The sequence below is a fragment of the Gorilla gorilla genome, chromosome 7, assembly GCF_029281585.2.
Source record: "Gorilla gorilla gorilla isolate KB3781 chromosome 7, NHGRI_mGorGor1-v2.1_pri, whole genome shotgun sequence".
NCBI classification, from domain to species: Eukaryota; Metazoa; Chordata; class Mammalia; order Primates; family Hominidae; genus Gorilla; species Gorilla gorilla.
The window spans coordinates 105,316,335-105,340,024 of record NC_073231.2 but is presented as its reverse complement, the minus strand read 5'-3'; the positions used below and the strand labels follow the sequence as shown (position 1 = coordinate 105,340,024).

The 23,690-nt window shown below is 34.1% G+C and overlaps 1 protein-coding gene across 31 annotated transcripts in view; it reads right to left on the bottom strand.

The window, feature by feature from the left end:
• VPS13B (vacuolar protein sorting 13 homolog B) overlaps positions 1-23,690 on the bottom strand; it is an 869,944-nt gene that overhangs the window by 365,854 nt on the left and 480,400 nt on the right. For 9 of the 31 annotated variants that reach the window (XM_031013638.3, XM_055348084.2, XM_055348082.2 and 6 more), the window contains exons 26-29: positions 14,781-14,952; positions 13,674-13,788; positions 8,715-8,856; positions 5,130-5,538 (exon numbers count right to left, since the gene is read on the bottom strand). In XM_031013638.3, coding sequence (XP_030869498.3) covers positions 5,130-5,538; positions 8,715-8,856; positions 13,674-13,788; positions 14,781-14,952 — 838 coding nt within the window. Of the gene's footprint in view, positions 1-5,129; positions 5,539-8,714; positions 8,857-9,422; positions 9,490-13,484; positions 14,595-14,780; positions 14,953-23,690 lie in introns of those variants that run through there. The other 22 variants (XM_031013639.3, XM_055348087.2, XM_055348086.2 and 19 more) reach the window with 7 other exon arrangements.

The following is a 23,690-nucleotide window of genomic DNA, read 5'->3' as shown; positions in this document are numbered from 1 at the left end:
ATGGGGTTTCGCCATGTAGCCCAGGCTAGTCTCAAACTCCTAGGCTCAAGCTATCTGCCTGCTTTGGCCTCCCAAAGTGCTGGTATTACAGGCATGAGCCACCATGCCTGGCCTACATTTTTAATTTAATTAATCTGATAATCATCTTATTCAAACTTTCTTGTAAAGGCTTTCTAAAATAAAATGAATAGTATACTCTTGACTCCAACTTACTGGAGTCATTAATGACATTTATTTCTAATGAAATTGCTCCTTCAATCATGATTTCCACAGTCCACATTATAGCTTTTAACATGTATTAAATGGACACATCCAATCTCCCATATAAAATATAATGTAAGAATTATCTACACTTTAAAATGGTGAATTTGTTATATGAATTTTACCTCAATAAAAATTTTTTTCCTGACCTTTTCATGGGTGAATTATGATTATTTAAATTAAGAGTAGCAAAGAAGAAAGATAAAGTATAAAAAATACTAACATAATGTGTCAAAATCTGAAACTTTGGCATGCATTTCTGCATTTGTATTCTTAGCTTAGGCACACAGTCTGGCTATTTATAACACCTCAGATAGAGATGCAAGTACAATTATAAGTAAAGATACAGATACATGCACAGATACAGAGATGCAAAGGCTGAACACAAAAAAGTAAAGATATGAGCAATACATATGCCAGACAAAAGGATTAATACACAAAAATGTATTAATTAATAAGGAAAAGATAAGCAACTCCTTAAAAAGTAGCGTACTTTTCACTAATGAGACCTACAAAAGGCTAAAAATAAACTTCTGTTAGGGTAAGAGTAAGAAATAGCAGCCATTTAGGAAGGCAATTAGATATCGCTTACTTTTTTAAAGGTATGGAATCCTTTGACCTAGCAATCCTTTTGCTGGTAATTTATTCCACAGATACATACCTCCAAGCCACAAAAAAAAAAAAACCACTAAAAAGTTGTTTGTTGCTAAAAATATGCATATTTGCAAAGGAGTCCACTTAAAGTCCACAGAAAAACAAAAGAAATTATGTTTTCCAAAGACAACTATAAAAACCTTCCCCAATCTCACATACTCTTATTCAAGGTGACCTTAGGAAGTACCTAGGCACCTGAATTCTGAAATTATATGTTAAAAACCCACCACAGCCACCACCAAAAAAAGAAGAAAAAGCAGCAGCAGCAGCAGCAGCAGGAGGAGGAGGAGGAAGCAGCAGCAGCAGCAGCAGCAGCAGCAGCAGCAGCAGCAGCAGCAGCAGCAGCAGCAGCAGCAGCAGCAGCAGCAGCAGCTTTAAAAATAAGATGGCAGAAGTCTGGAAATATTTCTGCAATTACAATTAGTTGAGGGATTTTCCTAGTTGAAGCAACTCAATGGGAAACAATAAAACTGTGTGATATGTAGTATTAATGTTTATAACACAATAAGCCCAAAACAAAAACATATAAACAAACTAAAAAAGCCCCACAGAAAATAAAGTTGTTCTTTTTTTTCCTCTTCTTTCTTAAATAGCCTGATTTGTAATCTTTTTGTCACAAACATACCAGTGAAACATAACTTGTTTCAATAAACCTTTGGTAAGTATCACAGAAAATAAAGCTAGAGTTAAACAATGAACTTCAGACCTCTGCCTCACCACAGAGCTGCTCAGGTGCTCGGCACACAGGTGCTGCTATGCTAAGCGTGAGCTCCCTTTGCTCTTCTTGTTGACTGAACTATGCCTGCACATTGGCATTGTTCAGAAAATACCACAAATAGTGCTCTAATCCACAAGGGCTTCCAAGAAGTTTGGTGGTTCCTCAAAAACAGAATTCCAAACAGAATTACCATGGGACCTAAAAATTCCACTCTTAGGTGTACACCCCAAAAAAACTGAAAACAGGGCCTCTAACAGAAACTTCCATGCCAGTGTTCATAGCAGCATTACTCACATTAAACCAAAAAAGGGTGGAAATGACCCAACTGCCCAACAGATTAATTAATAAACAAAATGTGGTATATCCATACAAAACAATATTATTCAGCTATAGCAAGGAATGAAGTTCTGATACATGCAGCAACTTGGATGAGCCTTGAAAACATTATGTTAAGTAAAGTAAGCCAGACACAAAAGGATAAACATTGTATGATTCCACTTACATGAAATTTCTAGAGTAGTAAAATTCATACAGACAGAAAATACATTAGAGGTTACCAGAAGATGAAGGTAGCTATTACTTAACGGCTACAGAGCTTTTGTTTGGGGTGACAAATACATTTGGAAATAGTGGTGATGGTTGCACAACATTATGAATGTAATTATTGCCACTGAATTATATACTTAAAATGATTAAAGTAGAAAATTTGTTATATATATTTTACCACAATAAAAAAGAGAAAAAACAAGGTTTCCAAATTAACAATGAAAACTATTTACATTTATAGGCAAATTTTGCCTTAGAAGGAAACATTTATCACTGTAAATAAGACCCATCCAGTGAAGAACACCTAAGGGCTATGACGAACACTGACATGGATGGTGAAAACAAGTCAGTCATGTAGGTTTCTCTCACAGGTATTGCCACAAAAATTTGAGTCAAAGAAGCTCTGCAATGAAGATCTAATTGCAATGAAAAAGCAATTTATTGTGAAAATATTCCTCACTAACAAATACCAAAGACTTTCAGAAGCTTTCAGGACATCAGATAGAGAAGATATTTTAAGACAAATGAGCAAATTTTGAATACAGATCAAATGCCCACATTGAGGAGCCGCTATGTCTGACTCAGAAAGATTTACCAGTGTATACATTATTAGATACCCATTTTAAAAGTCTCAGCCTGGCTGCCAAAGATGCAGAAAAAAACAACACACTGATATTGTATCATATTCTTGGTCAAGTTTTAAAACTTAATAAATAGGCAATGAATCATACACATTTGGTTCGTCTTCTAAAATTTAAATTTGTTACTGAAATTGATATTTTGTGGTGTGAAATGGGTTTTCAAGAAGGAAACCCTAAATTAAAACAATGTAGGGAATAATATGTGATAAATGACTAAATTTAGTGTCCATTATACAATTATTATTCAGACACAATTACATCATAAAATTTGAGAATCATTTATAAATCGTCAACATTTCTTTATTAGTAAAAAAGTCTACCAATTAGAAAAGTTGCTTTACTTCCTTTTCTGTCTCTATAGCCTCTCACTATTTCCTCAGCTTTTTTCATAGAGATTCTCCTTGTATATCTCATCCCACCCTCTCACCTCTAATATCACATTTTTTCTTATGTTTCAATGAAATTTTGGCCTTCCCAATTGTTTGCATTAAACTGAAAATAATTTTACAATTAAGGAATGGGGAACATAAAACAAACACTTCAAGAAATATTCAGGAAATCATAAAATTCTACTAACATATTTTAAATGAAATACAGGAACTCACTTAAGTTAGAAAAATGAATGTTTTATAACAATCAGAGAGGTATTTGTGGAAAACAATATCCTTGTATAAAAACTATACCTAGAATTTTTTATATTATATAGTATAAAACTTTATTCTTATTTTTGTCTAGATATAAAACTTCTGTAATTTTATTTTAATAAAATAGTTACAGATACTGCAACATTATGGTTTTTTTTTTTTTTTTCCACTCGGGATGGCGTCTTGCTCTGTCACCCAGGCTGGAGTGTAATGGCACTATCTTGGCTCACTGCAACCTACACCTCCTGGGTTCAAGCAATTATCCCACCTCAGCCTCCCAAGTAGCTGGGATTACAGGCACGTGCCACCACGCCTGGCTAATTTTTTGTATTTTTAGTAGAGACAGGGTTTCACCATGTTGGCCAGGGTGGTCTCGAACTCCTGACCTCATGATCTGCCTGCCTCGGCCTCCCAAAGTGTTGGGATTACAGGCGTGAGCCACTGTGCCCAGCCCATGGTCTTTATTAAATGTAATGACCTACCCCAAATTCTTCTCCCAAAACACTGATAAATTTTGTGTAATAAAGACAATCTACTTTTGTTTCCCTGGTGTTTTCCTCCCATTCTCAGTTGTAATGCCAAAAACAGTTTGACAATCTCCCCAATCTTTTATGTCTGTGTCTCTTCCAAGGTTGTGGAAAAATGTTATTATAACTGAAACTACAGTCCTCAGGGAATTATCTGTATAAAAATGTAGATTTCTGTTTTCTAACCTATGTAACCTTAATGTAAATTACATTCTCTAAAATTTCATTAGGTGCTCCTATATAATAAGGAAAAAGCATAAAGGTCATTACCTTTGCGATGAATATACTGCTTCTTACTTCTCTGGTTAGCGAGTTGTTTATCACTTGTAATTGGTAAATAAAGACCAACTCTTTATTCTTAACCATTCATGTGTTTCTACAAACTATCTGAACAGATGAAAGCAACTGTATACCACTGTCAGAATATAGGATATTCAGAGAATAGTAATTTCACATCTCAAAGTAATTAATTTTAAGATAGCTTCTAAGAAAAGTTAGACATAAAAAGAAGAAACTGGCTTGTATTAAGAATCTGTTAAGTATAATACATTGAATTTAGTTCTAGCTTGGTAATTAAGCACTATAAGGTTCGTATACAAATATTTTATTGCAAAAATGATATGCCAAGAAGCTGGGGCTACAGGTGTGCACCACCATGTTGGGCTAATATCTTATTTCTGTACAGATGGGGTCTCACTATGTTGCCCAGGCTGGTCTGAAACTCCTGGGCTCCAGTGGTCCTCCTATCTTGGCTTCCCAAAGTGTTAGGATTACAGATGTGAGCCACTGTGCTTGACCTTGTTTTTAAACAAAATTTTAGTTCTCTTAGATATACGGAACACAACATTTGAGTTTAGTAAAACAATTGACACAAAGTATATATATGCTTTACTGGCAAAAGCCCTGAAGAAAAAATTCCTCAATTTCTTATCCTACTAATGAAGTCAGATAGTTACATAGTATTCTGATGTATTTCCTAATGATTTGTAGAATATCTATATTTCCTCTCTATAAAATATACCAAACCACAAAGCACAAACTGCTCATATATTTTAAAAGAAACAAAAAAACCCAGAAAACTAAGGTCTCTAGAAGAAAATTATTTAAAATCAGACAAAAAAAAATCAGAAGACAATACCTTCAACAGTTGGCTGCATTTCTTCTGTTTTTGGAATAAAAATTCTGATTACACTTGTGTTGACATAAATCAAAGGTAAATTGCGGGATGTCAGTGTATGGGTCCTCATGGGCTGACCAGGAGATTTTCTTTTCTCTTTTTGGGTCTTTGGTAGTTTTGCTTGAAATATACTTGCAATGGCATTAAGTAAAGGAAAATAAAGAACAATATCAAAAGCTTGTGCTGAAAGAAGAATTTCATGAAGAAAATGAGGAGAACCATCCATTAGGCCTTCAGATAACTTATGAAAACTTCTTCGCTCATTTCTTGATGTTAACTTGTGGCGGACATTTTTTGTTACAGCTTTTGTGTATGTCAGAGAGAGGAATCCATGCTGCTGATGAGTGCCATCTAGAAGTTTTGTAGTTGTCTGTTCCAAAAAAAGGAAATCACAATACACAGTTCATTAAAAAGAATTTTTAAAAAATTGGAAAGAAGAAAATGACCTCAGTGAGTATTTTTACCTCTTGGTCTTACCCTACACTTCTTAATAAACACATCACTGATGTGGGCAAAAAGCTTCTCAGATGGTTAGAATGACTGAACTAAAGATGGGAATCCTGAGTTCCAGTTCTAGATCTTGAGGGACGTTATTAATCTTTTTGTGGCTATTTCTGTGACTTCTGTATCTTCTGTAACATTAAGAATTTGAGGCTGGGGTAGCTCATGCCTATAATCCCAACACTTTGGGAGGCTAAGGTGGGCAGATAACTTGAGGCCGGGAGTTTGAGACCAGCTTGGCCAACATGGTGAAATCCCGTCTCTACTCAAAATACAAAAAATTAGCCAGATGTGGTGGCATGGTAGTATATGCCTATAATCCCAGTTGCTTGGGAGGCTGAGGCACAAGAATCGCTTCAACCCGGGAGGCAGAGGCTGCAGTGAGCCGAGATTGAGCCACTGCTTTCCAGCCTGGGCAACAAAGTGAGGCTCTGTCTCAAACAAAAAAACATAGGTTGGAAAAGACTATCTTGATTTTATCTTTTCATTTCGTGATAATTTTTCATTGTGAGTACTAAGAGGCTGTCATAAAAAGTATCACAGGTCACAGAAGGGTTATTTACTCAGGTGAAATTGAAATAACCACATTATATATTTTTATTTGAGACCAAATCTGAATAGGCCAGATGATTACCTTCACTAGACAGGATATAACATTTGTGAAAATGGAGTTTTTCCTTCAATAATTTGGCTAATTTATACAAAGACAGAGCCTACAAAAGAAGCCTCATCGATACCATGCTTTGATAACTGAACTAAATAAACAGTTACTGCATATTTAAACAGTAATGTGATGTAACAATATAACATTTGTCTTTCAGAACTTGCCTATTATCAATAGCTAACACATTTTTTATAAAATCTAATTATCACTATCCTATAAATCATAATCTTTGGGTATACTACTATATTAGTACACATATAACATTTAACAGAGTAAAAAAATTATCATAACTTCAATATTTTTGTTAAAACTATCTCAATTAGCTCTCCTATTCAAATTGCACACTATAAACAAGTTAGAGTAAAACAGCATGCTTTTAAAAGAGTAAAGTAAAACATATACTTTTGTATTCCTCAACATACAAAAAGAATATCACTTGGAAAAAATCTTCCTCAACCAATTAATAGACATAAAATATTGTTTTGGAAATTGCTCAGCATAGAATTAGAGGAGAACTGTTATATTCCACATTCCCTGCCCCTCTTTCCAACACCTGAAAAAGTTAGTAGGGTCCAAAGAGGAGATTTTTAAGAGGAGAAGTGAACTGGAACAAAGCAAAAAGAAGAAAATATATTCACATAAACAGAAAAAAAAAGAGAAATAGGAAAGCAGTAATGAGTCTGAGCTATATTATCCCATCACTCCTACATTTCAATTGCTTCCATTTTCTTCCTCTCATTTTGTTGCCTATCACCCACTGACATGGTGAGAGGAAAAAATATGCAATTCAGTTATCACTGCTAATTTTGCTTTTAATTTAGGCTTTATAATGAAGGAAGATAAGAAAATAAATTATTTCTGTATTTTTTAATTGACCATTAAAAAGCCCTGGAAAGTAAGCATTAAATGGTTGTGCAATATAATCATCTTTCCCCATAATAGCCTACTCTCAAAGCATTTTTCACTGTTCCCAACATTTTCACTGCTTCTCTTTTGATTCCCCTTCTTTTTTATTTCTGCACTCAAAAACAAAAAGATGTATAGTAAAGCAAGAAAAGTGCTACCAGTTTTATTAGCATGTTGCTGGACAATGAGCAATAACAGATGGAGAAGGATTGTTAAGGTATACCCCCAGTGGAAGAGGCCACAGTGATCACAGTGATGTTGTCTGTTCTAAGTGTCTAAACTGGGGAGAGGGTTACTACTGACCACTAATCTAAAAAAATCTAACTCATAATAAATCTTTATTAATAGAAACATTTGAATCCTGTAAAGAGTATAAAAGGTATTTCAATGTATAAATGTTTTAATTTGGAAAAATATTTTAAACGTGGAATGTAAGCATACTTGAAAGGTAAGCCACATGAAGAAAGGGTGTTTTTTTTTAAATTGCTGCATCCCTAACTCCCTTAACATAAGGCAAAAAGTGAATACTAGTTGAGGTAATATAAATATCACTTTTCATACAGTAATAATACTTTATACTATTTAAAATAAAATGTTAAAAAACACTAAGTAAAGAAACTTTTTAAATGGCATTTAATTTATAAATTTAGAAAAAATTTCTGAAGAACATTAATGATAAATTTACGGTTTCTTTATGAATATTTGTTAAAATTATTAAGAATGTTTTTCACAGACACTAATGAACATTCAAAGAGAGGAAAATAAATCTAAACACTTCCTCCAACACAAAAGTCACATTTTTTTCCTGCACTAAATATTAGAGACTATTGCTAGTAAAAGCTCAAAATAAAATCAGAACATAACACTTGCTATGCAAATACACTATTAAAAATTAAATTTAAGAACAAAGTTAACTTTAAGAATATCAGTTAAAAGAATTAGCTTAAGAACATATCCAGATGTTGTACCATTAAAAAAGGCAAGGTTCTAAACGTCTAAAGTCACTGATACAGCCTTGTGTTCATCTACCTAATCAATGACAGAAATGCAATCTTGTTCAGATTCAAGAAGGTACCACACAAGTTACTTTGAATTAGTTGTAAGAAAACAATGGCATAATAATAGAAAAAAAATTTTTAAAGGCAATCTTATTAAGAATCATAAGAGGAATGACAAAAGCAGTATTGGTCAACTCTTGATCATTCAATACATGCACAATTTAAAAAAATATAATGAATGTCCTACTTTGATTTCCTTATATTGAGGTAAAATTAGTCTGTACTCATGCAAGTGACCCAGAAACAGGTTTTAGTGGAAAAGCAGTTTTATGATTTTAAATTACATTATACTTCATTTATAAAGTTTATGATATGGAGGAAAACACAAATCAAGAGTTGACTCTATGAATCATTCAATTCCTTCTCTGGGTTCCTGTTAATGGGAGTTGTGTAGCATAATTTAAAGTAATTTCTTACAGAAGGAAAGAAGCCAGAGCAATTACTGAAAGGGTCCTGCTTGCTGATGGGTCGAACCAACAAGGTGCGTCTGTTCAGCTTGTCAGTACAGGAAAGGAAGACACCTCCACATTGCCCCAAAGACCAACACTCTTCCCCAAGGCTTGAGGTGATGGACAGGAGCAAAGAAGGTGAAAAGACAAAAAGCAATAAAAGCCATAAGCAAAAAAATATCTGGATAGTTTTAAATTCTCCTCAAGTTTGCATAAATTTAGGTTTGAGCAACCGCTAGGTATGGCCTCTGCCTGGACCATCTTCTGCAAAAGCAATGTTAATGAAAGTAAACAAAAAATAATTGCTTTTAGTATAAAATTACTACTTCTAGTTTATGGTAAAGAACAATCCAGCATGAACTCACATAAGAATTGGGAAACAATTCCAAAAAGTCAACACAATAGTACATTAAAGATAAAGTATATTAACAAAAGCAAGCCTACCTTTGCCTCTTTGATAAATTTACTTAATTGTTATAACAGGAAGATGGTTACAAAACAAGAGCAGTTTCAAAGAATAAATAGCTTTAAATTTATATGTAATTTTGAAGAAACAGGCTAACAAGAATTTATTCTGAACTCAAATTCTTGTAACCATTAGTCCTATTTTATGAAATAACAAGATAAACAGTTTAAAGTACATTTTCAAAAATCATAGTAACTAAATGGGTCTCACCACAGATTTTTCTTTGCATTGTAGAAATACTCCTTCAAAATGTCCTGACTGCCAACCTTCCCCTGGCCTGGAAAACATAAGTTCACCTTATCTGTTCTCTTCAATTTTTCTGAGTTAAGAAATTGAACATACATAACTATTTCAAATAAGTCTAAAGTTCACAACACTGCACTGAACTAAAACATAAATCTGACAATGTAATCAATAGAACAATTTACATTAGCACCTCACTCTGACAGTTCTGCATAAGAACATTTGTCTTCATGGTAAATTATATATTTATTTGGCTGATTATTTACTTCCATCTCCTCGATAAGAGTAACATCTATGTCTATTTTTCTTTTTTAAAGATAGATCCTTGCTCTGTCGCCCAGGCTGGAGTGCAATGGCACAATCATAGCTCACTGTAACCTTGAACTCCTGGGCTCAAGCAATCCACCCACCTCAGCCTCCCCAGCAGCTGGAACTACAGGCATACACCACCATGCCCAGCTACTTTTTGTGTGTATGTGGTGATGGGGTCTTGCCATCTTGTCCCAGCTGGTCTCAAACTCCTGGGCTCAAGTAATACCCCTGCCTTGGCCTCCCAAAGTGCTGGGATCACAGGTGTAAGCCACCATGCCAGGCTATTTTTCTTAAACACTACATCCCCAGTACTCATTTAGCATAGCACTTGGTGCATACCACATACACAAGAAACGTATGTTTTTAATAAATTAATAAATTATCTGAATATCTATAATTTATATAAATTTAGCGGTACAGTCAGGGATAAAGTACAACATAATACGTAATATTCATGACATTAAAAATTACTTCAGCCAAAATATTGTATTATCACTTGCAAAGATCATTTTGATACAGACACATACCACTTCAAAGGAACTAAAGAGTTGAACATTCTATTATCAAAAGCCAATTAATAAGTCACTGTTTAATATGACAAAAATAATTATCATATCCATATACATAATAATCATCTGTGAGATGAGAGTCATCAAAGTGCTTAGGAAATGAGCTATTGCTCCATCTCAATGATTATATCTCTATACCAATGATTGTATTGTATATCTCTATACCAATGATTATACTGGTATAGAGAATGGATGGGAAGTATACAGCAAAAATCAGAGCTATCAACTAGGTTGCAGGCATCTTAGCAAATATAAAATATAGAAAATAAATTATGTAAGATTATTAGTAAAAGTAGCTTATTTCATTTAATATGGCAATGTATATATTTATGAACAGATTTGTCATCTTATAAAACAAAATTTTATTATACTCCATACATGAACAAATACTAAGTAAAATTAATCAATGTATCTGTTAAGAACCCTCTTTGAGAATAAGTACAGGCATACCTCGGTTTTATGGGCTTTGCTTTATTGCATAGTGCAGATATTATGTTTTACCCAAATTGAAGGTCTGTGGCAGCCTTACATTGAGTAAATCCATCAGCACCATTTTTTCCAACAATATATGCTGACTTCCAGTCTCTGTGTCACATATTGGTAATTCTTATAATATTTCAAACTTTGTCATTATTATTATATCTGTTATGGTGATCTGTGATCAGTGATTTTTGACATTATCATAATTATTTCAGGACATCATGAACAGTGCCCAAATAAGACACAAACTTAATTGATCAATGCTGTGTGTTTTCTGATTGCTCCACTGACCCCACTATTTCCCATCTTTCTCCCCACCTCAGGTCTTCCTATTCCCTGAAACATAACAATATTGAAATGAAGCCAATTAATAACCCTACAATGGCCCCTAAGTGTTCCAGTGAAAGAAGAGTTGCAAATCTCTCACTTTAAATAAAAATCTAAAAATGATTAAGCTTAGTGAGGAAGGCATGTCAAAAGCTGAGATAGGCAGAAAACAAAGCTTCTTGTGCCAAGTTGTGAATGAAAAGGAAGGTTCTTGAAGAAAATTAAAAGTGCTACTCCAGAGAACTTGCAAATGATAAGAAAGTGAAACAGCCTTATTGCTGATAGGCAGAAAGTCTGAGTGGTCTGGGTAGAGGATCAAACCAGACACACCATTCTGTTAAATCCAGAGCAAGACCCTGACTCTCTTCAATTCTATAAATTGAGAGAAGTAAGAAAGCTGCAGAAGTTAAGTTTGAAGCTAGCAGAAGTTAGTTCAGGAGGCTTAAGGAAAGAAGCCATCTCTATAACATTAATGTGCAAAATGAAGCAACAAGTGCTGAAGGATAAGTGGCAGCAAGTTATGCAAAAGATGTAGCTCAGTTCACTGATGAAGGTAGCTACACTAATAGATTTTCAGTGTAGACAAAACAGCCTTCTCTTGGAAGAAGATGCCATCTCAGACTGACAGCTAGAGAGGAGAAGTCAATGCCTGGGTTTAAAGCTTCAAAGGACAGGCTGACTCTCTTGTTAAGAGGTGAAGGCAGCTGGTGAAGTTGAAGATAATACTCATTTACCATTCTGAAAATCCTAGGGCCCTTAAGAATTTTGTTAAATCTACTCTTCTCCTGTGCTCTATACATGGGAACAACTAAGCTTGGACGATAGCACATCTGTTTACAGCATGGTCTCCTGAATATTTTAAGCTCTTTGTTGAGAACGACTGCTTGTGTAGAAAAAAAAAATCCTTTGAAAATATTACTGCTCATTGACAATGCACCTGGTCACCGAAGAGTTCCAACGGAGATATACAAGGAGATGAATGTTGTCTTCACGTCTGCTAACATCCATTCTTCAGCTCCTGGATCAAGCAGTAATTCTGTCTTTCAAGACTTATTACTTAAGAAATACATTCTGTAAGGCTACAGTGTGTTAGTCCATTTTGCATTGCTATAAAGGAATACCTGAGACTGGGTAATTTATAAAGGAAAGAGGTTTATTTGGCTCATGGTTCTGCAAGGCTGTACAAGCATGGCACTATCATCTACTTGGCTTCTGGTGAGGCCTTGGGAAGCTTTTACTCATGGAAGAAGGCAAAGCAGAACAGGTGTGTCACATGGTAAGAGAGTAAGCAAGAGAGAGCAGGGAGATGCTATGCCCTTTTTAAATAACCAGCTCTTGCATGAACTAAGAAATCAAGAGCTTCACTTGTTACTGTGGGGAGGCACCAAGCCATTCATGAGAGATCCTCCCCTATGACCCAAATATCTCCCACTAGGCCCAGCCTCCAACACTGGGGATCACATTTCCACATGAGATTTGGAAGGGACATATATCCAAACTGTATCAGATAGTGATTCTTCCGAAGGTTCTAGGCAAAGTAAATGGAAACACCTTCTGTAAAAGATTCACCACTGTAGACACCATTAAGAACATTCATGATTCATGGGAGGAGGTAAAAATACCAACATTAACAGATGTTTGTAAGAAGTTGATTCCAGCCCCGATGGGTGACTTTCAGGGTTTCAAGACCTCACTGGAGGAAGTAATGGTAGATGTGGTGAAAACAATGTGAGACCAAGAATTAGGAGTGGAGCCTAAAGATGGGGCTGAATTGCTATAATCTCATGATGAAACTTGAATGGATGAGGAGTTGCTTCTTATGAATGAGCAAAGAAAGTGGTTTCTGGAGATGCAAACTATTCCTGGGGAAGTTGCTGGGAACATTGTTGAAATGACAACAAAGGATTCAGAATATTCCATAATCTCATTTTTTACAGCAGCAGCAAAGTTTGAGAGGACTGACTCTAATTTTGAAAGAAGTTCTGTTGTGGGTAAAATGCCACTAAACAGCATCACATGCTACAGAGAAATCTTTCATAAAGAAAGATTCAATCCATGTGGCAAATGACATCATTGACTTATTTTTAAAAATTGCCACAGCTACCCTAACCTTCGGCAACCACCACCCCGATCAGTCAGCAGCCATCAACATCAAGACAAGACCTTCCATCAGCAACAAGATTATGACTCATTGAATGCTCAGATGATCATTAGCACATTTTAGCAAAAAAGTATTTTTAAATTAAGGTATGTACATTTTAAAATACATAATGCTATTGTACACTTCACAGACTGCAGTATAGTGTAAACACAACTTTATATACACTGAGAAACCAAACAATTTCTGTCACTTCCTTTATTGAAATATTCACTTTATTGGAGTAGTCTGGAACCAAACTCTCAATATGTCCGAGGTATGCCTGTATAGTATTCATTTTAATAACCAGCCAAATTAAAATAGAAAAAGTCTTATGGTAACTTTGTTCAAAGAAAAATACAGATTTTCTTATATTCATTATTCATTATTTACCTGCTTCTATAGTGATCAATATTGAAACTCTCTATTTTACATTTCACTTTGGTATATACATCCTGGACATCTATGGAAGCACTGAGATCTTCTAGTTCACTGACCATACAAACCTCTGCAATAAGAAACAAGCAGTAATATCAACACAGTCTTCACAATTAATATTAAAACTTTCTATTTTACATTTCACATTGACAAATGCATGCTGGATATGTACAGAGGCGCTGAGATCACAAAAGCTTCTAGAATAATAAGCAAATCAGCATAGACCTGTTTATTAAGATAAGACATTTATTTCAAGAAAGGGGAAAGCCCAGTTAATGTCTGGAGTGTTATATTTGATATCAGTCAAGGATTTTCCCAATACTTTTAGTGACAATACTATAATGTATCAATATGACCATTGAGGAAAATTCCTCATGGTCTTTTAGATGAATTTTAATACAAACAGGACAAAATTTATGTATTACAAAGTCAAGGAAAATATGTACATGTAAACCTTTAATGTTAATAAGATTCAACATTTTAGCACTGCAACTAGAAATTACTTGAATTAGAGCTAATAATACTTATTTAATTACAAATGACAATAATAAATTACATTTAATATTTCTTCCAAAATAGCGTTTAATATTTGCACTTTTCAGTAAAGAAGAAAAGCAATCCCGGCCGGGCATGGTGGCTCATGCCTGTAATCCCAGCACTTTGGGTGGCCAACGTGGGCGGACCACCTGAGGTCAGGAGTTCAAGACCAGCCTCACCAACATGGAGAAACCCTGTCTCTACTAAAAATACAAAATTAGCTGGGTGTGGTGGTGCACGCCTGTAATCTCAGCTATTCGGGAGGCTGAGGCAGGAGAATCACTTGAACCCAGAAGGCAGAGGTTGCAGTGAGGCAAGGTCACGCCAGTGCACTTCAGCCTGGGCAACAAGAGCAAAACTCTGTCAGAAAGGAAAGACAGACAGACAGACAGACAGACAGACAGACAGACAGACAGACAGACAGAAAGGAAAGAAAGAAAGGAAGGAAGGAAGGAAGAAAGAAAGGAAGGAAGGAGGGAGGGAGGGACGGAGGGAGGGAGGGAAGAAAGAAAAGGAATCCTGTACCTGTGCCTTTATTTTCAGGATCTGGAGCAAAGAGCTTTATAGTAATTTTGGGAAGCACCCACTGCATCCATAAACTAACACGTCCACTGGTTCCGCCAATATTACTTGTAGTTTGTTCCAAGGTCACAGAATCTGAGAATGGTGATTCCTCACCTGCTTGTATAGAATCTCCCTGGGATGAGGAGAAAAAAAAATCTTACTTTGTAACATAAACAAAAATAACAGAAAATACAAATTATAAATTAAAATCAGAAATTATTATTTGTAACTTTTTCACATCTTATATGCAAATGATAATCATATAAATGTTAATACCAATACATAATGCTAATATATAAACATACACTTCTCAAATGATTTTTATTGTTAGAAAGCACATGCATGTTTTCAGCTTCCTCTAAAAGTAGTTAAGATCTAGAAAAGGTTAAGATTAAACCAATGAGTATGTTCCTATAGAGTCTGCAAGCTACAGTGAAGGGGCTAATCTGTCTGTATTGCGGAATAAATGTTTACTAGATCACAGCCAAATCCGTTCATGTACTGACTGCATATGACTTCTTTTCAGCAGAGTTGAGTAGTTGCTACAGAGAAGCTACAATCCACAAAGTCTAAAGGTATTTACTAACTAGCCCTTTACAGAAAAATATTTGTCTACCCCTTCTATAGAGTATTTATAATGGAATCTAGAATAACTATAGCAAAGTGATTATCAGTTTAAGAAACAGCAAAATATTAATCATGCCTTGCATGTTAATTAAGGAGACATTAAAAATTAGTAGATTTGACAATATATTTTTTTAAATGTTTTATATGGTTAAAGGTTTCTTAGTGGAATAGAGCATAAGCTTATCCGATTCAACAAATACATACTGAACTCTGAATATGTATAAGGTCCTAAATTCAATGCTAACGAACTTGCTGTCAAAGTCTTGTTTGTTTGTTTTTGGTCTTTTCAGCAGCTTTTAGCAGGCCAGAATAAAATAAACCCTTTTATTTAAAGTTGAACAGCTTCAGTCTCAAATGCAGAAGAGATGCTGCAATCATTGATATGCTGAGTTCTTTTAGGATTAGCTATGAAGTATTGGGTTCCTAAAATCCCAAACTTTGCTGTCCGTTTAAACCTTGCAAACAAAACTTGCGAGCTTAAACCCATATACTCTGAAAACTGATCAAACACAATATAACATTCTTATTTGTTTAAAAGATGTATATATATTTACATATCAGTTACAGATACTTAGTTAAGCTTAGTCTGGCAGGCAGTATGGTGTACTGGGTTAAGGAAGTCAGATGCCAGTCATGTGATTTGTGGCAAGTAGTTTAACTTTTCAGAGTCTGTACACTCCTCTGTAAAATGGTTATTATAGTGATATTTATCTCGTACAGTTAAGATTAAATAGCAATATGAATGTGAATGAAGAATATACACATAGAAAATAGTTCATAAATTGTAGTTATCATTATCAAGTTGAACTAATGCTTAAGAAATTGTTCACTCACATTCTTATATAATTCTCATTTTCTCATCTTTCTAACTTCAGACACGTTTTGTTTTGCCGTATATCCTCAACCTCCAATAGTTTATTGCTTTGAATGTCTCAAACAAAAATATTAATTTCCTGTGCTAACGAGTCATAACCAGTAGTTAACTGTCAGAACAAAATACCCCTTAAAATTTAAACAAAGACAATATAATACGGTCAGTATTCCATTTTCTATAGACAGGTTGTCAGAGCAGAAGCCACTAATCTCTAAACACTTAAAAGCAGGAATGATAATTAAAATCCTGTACAAAACAAACCAAAGTCCCAGCTCTCATTACCACAGACATGCCATCTAAACACAGGTATATTCAGCTCCTACATGAGGCTTTTATTTTAACCTCATTGTTTTATAACATCTTTCAGTCAGAAGAAAATTCAATTTCCCTGCAACCTCAGAAGGAGGCCCAATGGGGAAGATTTTCATAGAATGACAGGCAAGTGTTTACTGCAAGAACGCTTAGGCACCAAGCATAGCAAAGTAACAGCGTTCTGGGATTTACTATTAGAGAAAATTACAGAGTTAAACCTGAAGACAGTATAGTTACTCTTTGTCCCAAATACACCAAGCAAAGCAAATAGCTCACTGTTTGTGGGGTCTTCATATAAATGCTTTTACAAAATAAGTAGTTCTAAATCTGCTACAATAGAAATTCCTACAACTTGAGAAGCTATAAAAAAATCAGGTTTTTGGTTAGCTGTCTAATGCAACACAACATCTAATAAAAAGCACAAACTAATTCCAGATAAGGATACTTATTAAATAAAAGGCAATATATATAGCCTTTCTTTATGTATAGGTTTATAGAGTAGCAGTATGCTTAAATTAAATCCTCCCTCCAACAGACAGAAGAATATCATATTCCAAGGATGGAGAACTGAGAGAAAATAGCATCTCGAATCACTAAGACTTCAATTTTTAACACTACTTGGTATACTTGGTAAGAATGCTAAGAAAACTGTGGCTGCAAATTTAGTAAGCACTCCTCAGTAAAAGCTCTGCTGTACTTCCTCATGCAGTTTCAGTTTTCATTCTGGATTTACAGCATTTTGTTTGGTATTGTTAAACATGTTTGTGCATTAATTTTCTGCTCTGTTTCCAAATCTGTTGTGAAAATCAGGCCAGAAATGGAGATGCTGAACTATTTTCCCATACATCCTTAGGCCAAGTTCTAAAATAAACAGTTCCATTCTTTTACCATTTTGTTGCAAATTGACCAAATGCTAAGTTTATTTTCCTAGGTGAATTTATCTTTGTTTATTTGGAAGAGCAAACACTTTATATGCCTTCATCCTTGGCCTGCTTCAGAGCTTAAGGATGATCATAGTTTTGGCCCCATTGCTACTCTATCTTATCAAAATAACTCCTGCATTCTTGTTCAATTACAAAACTTCCCAAAGGGCTAAACACTTCGACCACTGTTTGTACTTAAGTCAACAGTAACAAGTGGCCTGCTGTGGTCTCAACTACCTTTGCTCCCACTATTTCAATGCAAGAGTGGGAAAAAATGATTAAGTGTTTTAAGCTCAGTACTTAAGCTTCAAACTCATATTTCCCACTTTACCATGACTCAGACTGAAACACAGGAAGCTGCAGCTATATGTGCACAAAAGTACAGTGCTCCCCATCAACATGTCAGCATGAAAAGAATTAGTCATAGTTTAAAGTATAAATCATCTAAGGATCATATAAACAAATATTTCCATTTAATACAAACAATTGTTAGACTGTGTTTTCTTTTTTTTATTTTCATGAGCTTATTTTCTTTTTTATTGTTTTTTTTTATTATTATACTTTAAGTTCTAGGGTACTTGTGCACAACATGCAGGTTTGTTACATATGTATACATGTGCCATGTTGGTGTGCTGCACCCATTAACTCATCATTTACATTAGGTATATCTCCTAATGCTTTCCCTAGAATGTGTTTTCTTAAACTAGATTCATTTACAGTAAGTTCTCTATATTCAATAGTTTTGACCCAACTAAGCAAGAAAAACAATGTTTTAATAGTAAAATGTTTTAAAATTTTAATGATTGTTTTTGAAATTGTAATTTAAAAAAAATCAAACCTGCAATTTCAAAGTGTTCCCCAGATACATAATACAAGTAACACAAGAAATGTAAGGTAACCTCAGATTATTAGCTTATATTTACATGATAAAACTATCTGAGTTTTTAAAAATCAAGTAGCCAATAATTTAAAGACATTCTTATATGAATAGTTTGAAATAGGAAAGGCTTTATACACAAAATATTGTGTTGAATGGTATGTGATGGCTAAATAATAACCTTCATTTTTCTAACCTGTTTTGATATCTTTATTTTTTTCATAGATATTCAAATAAGATGATAGTTTAAATGTTATGATTTCTACATTCTGAATAAAAGTTTCTCTCTAAATGTTAAGAACAAAACCATTTAAAGAAAAATATGAAATGACATAAGTATTTTCAGGAGTTTTAAAACAATTACAAGAAATTTTAAAAATAGCAATTGAGTAAATTCAAACTAAATATACTATCTAAACGGTTGTTTGCATAATAATTTGAGGTAGATTACTGCATAGGTTAATTGCACTTGAATAACTGAAAAACTGACAAGAGTTTTGCTACTACAGCAAACTCTGTCAACAACTCTGAAGTTGATGCCAAACAACCTCTCAGTCCAATATTCACTTTTCAATTATCAATGTATGTTCAACAGTTACTGGACATTAAAAAAGGAACCACTTCATGCTTAATTTTTTTAACAACACTGATAATAAAGCAATTTTAATTCTTGAATCAATAAACAATGCTTGTCACACTTTGCCATGACCCTAAGCTTCCAAACATTGAGTAGTTAATATATCAATTTTTACTTTAGGTAGAGTAAATATTTGTAATAATTTTTTATATTACATAAATATATTTTTATATTTAAATATAAAATATATACATATTATTTTATGTATATATGTATTTTTATGTATATATAAATACATACATATATGTATACATAAATACATATATTTATATATTAAATAAATAAATATATTTTTATATTACATAAATATATATATTTATATATATTACAAATAAATTATTTGTAAATAAATATTCTAGTATTCACTCAGCATTTTAGATTATTCTACAGCTTTGAAATTACTTCCTATACTACTGCTGTGATTAAGGAAGACATTACCAAAAACATTTTATGTACACAGAAAAAGTTAAAATGAAAAAAACACTAAATAATTTGCCTAAAATCACAACTCAGAGGAATTTAATTTTGTCAACAAAATATAATCCTTTAAAATCACATTTATTGAAACTACTGAAAACCCAGAGATCCAAAATATGATTTTATGTTGTTATAACAGTTTCCCAAAGACATACAGGTTATGAAAGTATACTGTAAGGGAAGGATGTGTGTGTACTTGTGTACGTATGTATGTGTTTTCTTTGTTTACTTGCCATGAAGAGGAATCATCAAAATGTTAGTGCTTTTTTTTTTCCTGAGATGGAGTCTCGCTCTGTCGCCCAGGGTGGAGTGCAGTGGCGAGATATTGGCTCACTGCAAGCTCCGCCTCCCGGGTTCACGCCATTCTCCTGCCTCAGCCTCCGAAGTAGCTGGGACTACAGGTGCCTGCCACCACTCCTGGCTAAGTTTTTATATTTTTAGTAGAAACGGGGTTTCACTGTGTTAGCCAGGATGGTCTCGATCTCCTGACCTCGTAATCTACCCGCCTCGACCTCCCAAGGTGCTGGGATTACAGGCGTGAGCCAACATGCCCAGCCTAATGTTAGTGCTTTTAATGGCAGTTTTTATTGTTGTACTGTCCTATAAGCAAAATAGCATAAAAATTTTAATGAGTATAATCATATAATGTTCCACTTTCTAGACCACTGACCTCAACAAAAATTTGACAACTTCACCTAGCTGAAGTACAGTGCAGTATGTTCTTCATAAAATATAAAGTTTTATTTATCTTTAAAACCAATGCAACAGTGAGTGTGGCAGAAACAGGTGGCTGTATTCCCAAATTTTGCTCTCCCTTCTATAATACAAAGTTGTCTGTGAGTAACAGTAATCCAACTATGGGCTAAATTTCCCAGCCCACTTTGGAATTATGTTTATATGCACATCCATGCCCCATCACTAATATTATAAATTCCTCAAATGATAAAGGACTATGTCTTAATAACTTAGGTTTTAAAGAAAATACGGAATATTAATAAGCTAAGAATAAAATTTAAGAAATTCAAAAAACAACAGAATAAACCCAATAAAAAAGCAATATCTATCTCAGCCTAAGTAGGGCAACAAAGTTACCCCATAAAATTTTTAAAAACAACTCTAAAGTGCAAGTAGGTTTAAGGACTTGATTTCATACTGCCTAAATGTTTCAAAAAACTTCTAGCTGTAAGATTAACAGTATAGGGGTCCCAGGCTAGATGCAGCTGCTGAAGTCCCTTAGAGAAGCAAACACATAAAATGTCTTTGTCGGAGGACAGGCCCTCAACCACCATGTAAGGGCTTCATAGAAGAAGTTCCATTGATGAGAATCACCCAACACTAAATTACACAGTGCCAAAGAAAACAATCTAACATGAACAAGATTTAAGAAAACAACAAGTGGTCAGATTCAACTCTAAAGAAGTTCAGATACCAGATCTGATAGAAAATAAAAGAAAATAATTATGTTTAAAATGATTAAGGACAAAAAACAAACTGAAAATACAAACTCATATTGTATATATAGTTTTACATATTTACATAAAAATATGTGTAGTGACTTAATGAACATATGCATGTCTATGCCATGTACCACAATAAATGTGATTTAAATTAATCATAATGTGAGTTAGTATTCCAAAATTATTCAACATCTATATTATGAAGAAGAGTATGTTTAGAACCTACTTTGAAGCATACTTAAGATAAATTGGGGTTATCCTTTAATAAAGATAATGAGTGATGAATGGTGATGGAAAGTTTATATTTCACATCCAGTATGGCACTGAAACAATATAATCACTATTTGACATCTTTACTTCTGCGTCAGTGGAAGTCTCCCAGTCTGAATCATTTTATTTGTAATCTATAGTGTTTGACTTAACAAATATTTAAGATAGAAAAAAAAAACAGTATAAAAAGTACAACTAACATGGAAAAAGTAAAAGCAATAAAGGGCCAGTTTGTCAATATGTCTTTGGCTATCTGTACAGAATTTACTTACAGTCAAAAGAATGTTAGAGGTTTTCCTTGAGAAGAAAATTATAAAAAGAGATAATTATGGTAAACTTCAAAATATTGTCTAATATTTTCAAAATAAATTGGAAAATTTATTCAAAAACTACTAAAGTCCTCACCAGAGAAATTAGGAGACAAAATGAAATAAAAGGCAACCAAATTGGAAAGGAAAAAGTAAAATCATGTCTTTTAGCGCATGACATGATCATATATGTATAAAACTAAAGATTCCAAGAAAACTTTTAGAACTAATCAATGAATTCCACAAAGTTGTGGGATACAACACCAACATACACAAATCAGTTGTGTTTCTATGCATTAAAAGCAAACAATAAAGAAATTAACAGAATAATTCCCTTTAAAAATAGCATCTAAAATAATAAAATGGTTAACAATAAACATAACTGAGGAAGTAAAAGACATAATGAAAACTATGAAATATCTTTAAAAAAAATTAAGATGACACAAATAAATGGAAAGACATCCAGTGTTCATACACTGGAAGATTTAATATTAAGATGGTGAGTTATTTTTTAATGGATACAGAATTTCAGTTGGGGAAGATGAAAAAATACTGGAGACTGTTGTGAAGGTTGTACAACAATGTGAATGTACTTAATACCACAGAATTGTATACATAAAATGGTAAAAACAGTACATTTTATGTGGTGTATATTGTACCACAACAAAAAAATTAAGCCAAAAAACTTATAGTAATATAAAATCATGATTGTACAGTAACAAAAACACATTACATGTGTTTAGCATCTATATGTTCATTAGTTTTACTTGACATAAATTGGGCCACTGGAATGGGATAGAAATATTTATCTTATCATTAAGTATTATTTTATCAATATATAGTATGAAGTTTAATTTCTAGGAACAAAGCTACATCAGTGTTGGAGATGGAAAAAGGATCAAGATGCTTCTCTGTGTTCTCTTTAAAACTATTAAATTAGGGTCCTTTGTCCATATGGTCCTTACCATTTCATTCTCTTTCTTTCTTTTTCTTTTCTTTTTTTTTTTTTTTTAGATAGAGTCTTGCTCTGTCACCCAGGCTGGAGTACAGTGGCATGATCTCAGCTCACTGCAACCTCCACCTCCCAGGTTCAAGCGATTCTCCTGTTGCAGCCTCCCGAATCGGGATTACAGGCACACGCCACCACACCCAGCTGTTTTGTATTTGGAGTACAGAAGGGGTTTTGCCATGTTGGCCAGGATGATCTCGAACTCCTGATCTCAGCTGATCTGCCTGCCTCGGCCTCCCAAAGTGCTCAGACGACAGGTGTGAGTCACCACGCCCAACCCATTCTCTCTCTCTTCAAATAATTTTCTAAATGACATCTAAACTAAGACTTTCAAATTTAGATCAGATATGTGTTATAGCCAAGTACCTTTTCAATTAAGATTACTTTTTTAACATGGAAATATATAGTGATTAGGAGAAATTTCAAATGAAAACAGTTTTCTAGAGAGTAGGACAAGAGGGAACACTTGCTAACTCATTTACAAAGATAGTATAAACTTCTAATCTAATACCAAAAGATGACAAGGCTATTATAAGAAAAAAATATAGAATTCAACAGAATTATATACTTAAAATGGTAAAAATGGTCAGTATCACTCATGACTATAGATACCAAAATCCTAAACAATTAGCAACCTCAATCTAGCAATATCTATCACAACCAAACTGGGATTTTTCTAGAAATGCATGGTCAGTTGAACATGTGAAAATCAATCGATATAATTAGCCACATTAAGAGAATAAAGGAGATAAATTATGTATATAATAATTTCGAAGTCGCTTCCAAGATGACAGAATAGGAACAGCTCTAGCCTACAGCTCCCAGTGAGATCGACGCAGAAGATGGGTGATTTCTGCATTTCCAATTGAGGTACCTGATTCTTCTCATTGGGACTGGTTGGAGAGTCGGTGCAGCCCATGGAGGGTGAGCCAAAGCATGCTGGAGTGTCTCCTCACCTGGTAAGCGCAAGGGGTCGGGGGATTTCCCTTTCCTGCCAAAGGAAGCCATGACAGACTGTACCTGGAGGAATGGTACACTCTCGCCCAAATACTGCACTTCTCCCACAGTCTTAGCAACCAGCAGACGAGGGGATTCCACCC